General features: G+C 29.4%; 1 protein-coding gene across 1 annotated transcript in view; it reads left to right on the top strand.

The window, feature by feature from the left end:
* The first annotated feature begins 1,140 nt into the window (after positions 1 to 1,140).
* LOC125036378 overlaps positions 1,141 to 5,000 on the top strand; it is a 4,482-nt gene continuing 622 nt past the window's right edge. Inside the window, exons 1-2 of the mRNA XM_047628969.1 lie at positions 1,141 to 1,855; positions 2,282 to 2,850. Of these exons, the coding sequence (XP_047484925.1) occupies positions 1,141 to 1,855; positions 2,282 to 2,850 (1,284 nt within the window). The remainder of the gene's footprint in view (positions 1,856 to 2,281; positions 2,851 to 5,000) is intronic.

The following is a 5,000-nucleotide window of genomic DNA, read 5'->3' as shown; positions in this document are numbered from 1 at the left end:
ATAATAATAATAATAATAATAATTATAATAATAAAAAGATAATAATAATAATAAAAACAATAATAATAATAACAATAATAACAATAATAATAGTAATAATAAGGAAAATAATAATAATAATAATAACAATAATAATAATAATAATAATTATTATTATTATTATTATCATCATAATTATTATCATCATCATTATTATTATCATTGTCTTTTTCATTATTATTATCATTGTCTTTTTCATTATTATTATCATCATCTTTATTATTATTATTATTGTTGTTGTTGTTTTCATCATCATCATAGTTGATATCATTGCTATTATAAATATTATTTAAACATTAGTTTTATTTCCATTACGATAATGACTGTTAACATAATTATTGTTATCCTAAATATTCTTTTCATCATTATCATTGTTATCACTATATTTATTATTCTCATTACCATTTTCATTATAATTATCAAAATTATTTCTGTTATAATTATATTATTATTATTATCATCATTATTATCTTTACTATCATCTTTATTATCATCATTAGTAGCCGTACTACTACTATCTTTATGTCTTATTAACATTATTATTGTTAATGATAATATAGTTTTATTATCATTGTTATTTTTTTTTCATTCTTATATTTTTTATTGCTATTACTATTATTTTTACTATTATTATTATTATTATTCCTATTATTATAATAATAATAATTATTATTATTCCTATTATTATAATAATAATTATTATTATTATTATTATTATTATTATTGTTATTATTATTATTATTATTGTTATTAATATTAATATTACTATTATTATTATCATTATTATTACTATCACTATTATCATGATTGCTATTATAATTACGACTATGATTGTTATTATCATTGTTATCATAATTATTAATATCATTATGATTATTTTTTACAATTGTTATATTTATAGATGTTATTGATACTACTCTTTGTTGTTATTATTTTCATCATCATTATCATTCTTACTGTTTTTATCATTAACGTCATTATTACTTTAATTATTAATATTATTACCCTTTTCATTATCATCATTATTACTAATAATAAAAATAATAATGACAATGATAATAGAAATGATGATGATGATGATGATGATGATGACGATGATGAATGAAGAGGGTTTATGATAAGAATGCTAAGTATAGGCATTTTGAAATCGGTGACAAAGTGCTTTTGTTCTTGCCTTGTAGAAAGCAACCTCTCCAAGCTAGATTTGAGGGTCCTTATAAAGTGCTTGAAAAGGTGAATGATTTAAATTATGTGATAAGTACCCCTGAGCGTAGGAAAAAGAAGCGCATGGTGCACATAAACTTAATGAAACATTTTGAAGAAAGGGAATACCCAGTTTGTGTGAGTGGTTTAGGGAAATTGTGCTTTAAAAAGGAGGATAACTTTATGACTGAAAATGTTGAACAGGAAGATAACGATTTTGTGATTAAGGATGTTGAGGTAAAGTTAAAGAACAGTGACATTTTAGGTAATCCTTATAGTAAGACTTCCCACCTTTCCCCTGACCAGGAAGAGGATGTACTAAAATTGCTTCAAGAGTTTTCAGATCTTTTTACAGACACACCACAAGTCACAACATTAGTCATGCATGATGTGAAGTTGGTTCCAGGAGCAGTACCCATAAAACAGAGTCCTTACAGAATGGCTCCACTGAAATCCCAAGTACTGAAGACTGAGATAGAATACCTCTTAGTTGCCGGAATTATTGAACCAAGTAAAAGTCATTGGGCGTCACCCTGTGTGTTGGTGAGAAAAGCAGATTCATCATGGAGATTGTGTATAGACTATAGAAAAATTAATGCTCTAACAGTTGCAGACTGTTTTCCTCTGTCCAGAATTGATGACATTATTGACTCGGTGAGCAATTCTAAATTTATTACTACTCTTGATTTACTAAAAGGATATTACCAAGTACCCCTTACCGAGGAGGCAAAGGAAATATCAGCTTTTGTAACCCCATTTGGACTGTATCAGTACAATGTGATGCCATTTGGTATGCGTAATGCGCCCAGCACATTTCAAAGACTAATAAACTTTGTTATCTCAGAATTAGAAGGTGTCCGAGCCTATTTGGATGATTTGGTGGTGTTTACGACAACTTGGTCTGAACACATAGAAATGCTGAAACAGTTATTAGGAAGATTAAGAAAGGCAAATTTGACTGTAAACTTAAATAAGTGTGAATTTGGTCATGCACAACTCAAATTCCTAGGACATGAGGTAGGGTATGGAACAGTTACCCCAGTAGATGAGAAAATAAGGGCTATCCAAGATCTTCCAGTTCCAACAAATCGTAAAGCTGTGCAACGTTATTTGGGAATGACTGGATATTATAGACGATTTTGTCCAAACTTTTCTTCTATAGCCAAACCTCTCACAGATCTTACTAGTTCAAAAAGAAAATTTGATTGGACTTTAAGTTGTCAAGAGGCTTTTGAAAAGCTGAAGTTCCTTTTGTGTTCCAAGCCTATACTTAAAGGACCTGACTTTAGCAAGCCTTTTGTACTACAGGTAGATGCAAGTGATGTTGCTGCTGGAGCTGTTCTATTGCAGTTAGCAGATGATGATGTGCTCCATCCTATATGTTATGCCAGTACCAAATTTAAGAAGTATCAGTGTGCCTATAGCACAGTTGAAAAGGAGGCCTTAGCTTTGTTAATGGCATTGGACAAATTTGAAATTTATTTAGGTAACACTGGAAATGAAATTGTAGTGTTTAGTGACCACAACCCCCTTCAGTTTGTGAACAGTATTAAAAATATAAATCAAAGACTGACTAGGTGGTTTCTGGCTTTGCAGCCATATAATCTAGTAATTAAACATAAAATGTCATGAAAATTTGATTGCAGATGCATTGTCGCGTCCTGCTTAGAAATTGTATTTAGTAAGCAAGATTCACATGAAATTGTTTAGTTAAAAACCCTTCGTGTTTTTATTTTAAAGGTTGGGGTGTTACGTAGAGTAGCTTTATAATCTACTCAAGTAAAGGAGATTTTTTGAGTTTGCCTTTACATATGGATCTTGCACTGTTGTAGTAGTGAACAGGAATATGTATTAACTGTGCAGGTTATTTTTTATGGAAGACTAATAATTATTTTTGATATGATAATCACAAGAAGCTTAGGAATGATCTATAATCATAATGGAAAAAAGGTGTGGGTAAATAGTTTTGACCCAGCGGACTCGAACTGGAACTTGGTGGAGGTGAGACGTACTGTCTTGTGGTATTTTGTTTTTGGGCTATAATTTAGCTGTTCGTTTGTTTATCTCAGTACCCTGTTTCCAACATGATTATATGATATTTACCGATATTATTATATTTGATGTTGTGTTTTTGGGAATTGGAGTTTCCGTTGATTTTGTTGTTTAAAAGGTGACCAGTCTTTTGGGTGATGCCCAGAGTGTCAAGATATGTCAAGAACCAGAGCTGTTTTCTTTACTTTTATGCAGCAATGATGTACCTTTAGTTTTTGTGATTGAATCGCTTGAGCTGCCCTATTATTGGCATCGTGGGGATTGAAGGACAAACAGTGCTTCACATTCATTTTTGTTCTCAAATACTTGTTGGCATTTGCCAGTGTGTAAATTAATTTTCATAGTAATACATGGTAAACCTCTACTATTGTTTGATATTTCCACACTCTTGCATCCTTTGAGTTATTCATTGGTGATATAAATAGATTAAGTGTATAGAGAATTAGAAAGTATGAAAAGTGATTGAGAGTCTACTCAAAATTAATATTGCATTAGAACAAGAGAAATCAATTGTTTGTATCTTGACTTTATGAAGTACTAAGATCAGAATGTTAAAGTTTCGTTTACAATTAAGTTGCTCTGTACCCGTTTGGATTAATCCCCTAAATTAGTAAATGCAACTCTCCCTTGAGAGAAATTTAGTCGAGCAAGGAACTTGATTGTAACAATAATAATGATAATGATGATGATAATGGTAATGGTAATGGTAATGATAATGATAATGATAATAATTCAAATAACATAAATGCTTATAATAAGAATAATGATGATTGTATATTATTACTATTATTATTATTATTATTATTATTATTATTATTATTATTATTATTATCATTATCACTATCATTATCATCATTATCATTACTATTATCATTTTCGTTATTTTTATTATCATCATTATTCGTATCATTATTATAATTGCAGCTGCTACTTCTGTTATCAGTATCATTATTGTTATTGCTATCTTTATCAATGTCATTTTCATTACTATATATTACTATTGTAAATACTGTTATCAGTATGATAATTATTATTACCTTCATTATGATTACGATCAACATCATCATTATTATTACTATTATTTATGTTCTTATTATTATATTCATTATTGTCATAATTTTCATAAATGTTATTATACATATCATTTTCATTATCATTACTATTATCATGAGTGTATGCGTTTATGTGTGTCTGTGTGTTTGTATGTAGGTGATCGTATCGCGTGCGTGCCAAACAAGAAAAGCTTTTTTTCCTTCCTGAACTCGCCTCGCACAAAGATTGCTGCGGTCGTGATTACGTTACGAATAAAAAAAAAAAAAAAAAAAAAAAATCCAATTCCATCCATTATACCGGAAACCTATGTAAAACTCGCGCAAAACAAGACTGGAAAATCAGCATGTACTTGTATGTCATCTGCAGGTATTAGCTTCGGGGATTTCAACTTTCCGTAGATTGACTCGAAATAATATATACTGCTCCCGTTTTTTTCTCTCTTTTTTTTCTCTGTTTCTACCTGTGTTCCTCTTTCTTTGTTTATTTCATTCGCTCTCTCTCTCTCTCTTTCTCTCTCTCTATCTATCTATCTATCTCTCGCTTTCTCATTCTCTTCCAGTTTTTATCTACTCCAAATTCACTCATCCATATCTAGACATATATAAATGTACATATTCATGCATCTATATACATGCAATGTATGTGTGTGTGTG

The sequence above is a fragment of the Penaeus chinensis genome, chromosome 21 (genome assembly GCF_019202785.1).
Source record: "Penaeus chinensis breed Huanghai No. 1 chromosome 21, ASM1920278v2, whole genome shotgun sequence".
Lineage (NCBI taxonomy): Eukaryota > Metazoa > Arthropoda > Malacostraca > Decapoda > Penaeidae > Penaeus > Penaeus chinensis.
Note: the sequence above shows the minus strand (reverse complement) of the source record. Positions and strands in the feature narration are given on the sequence as shown.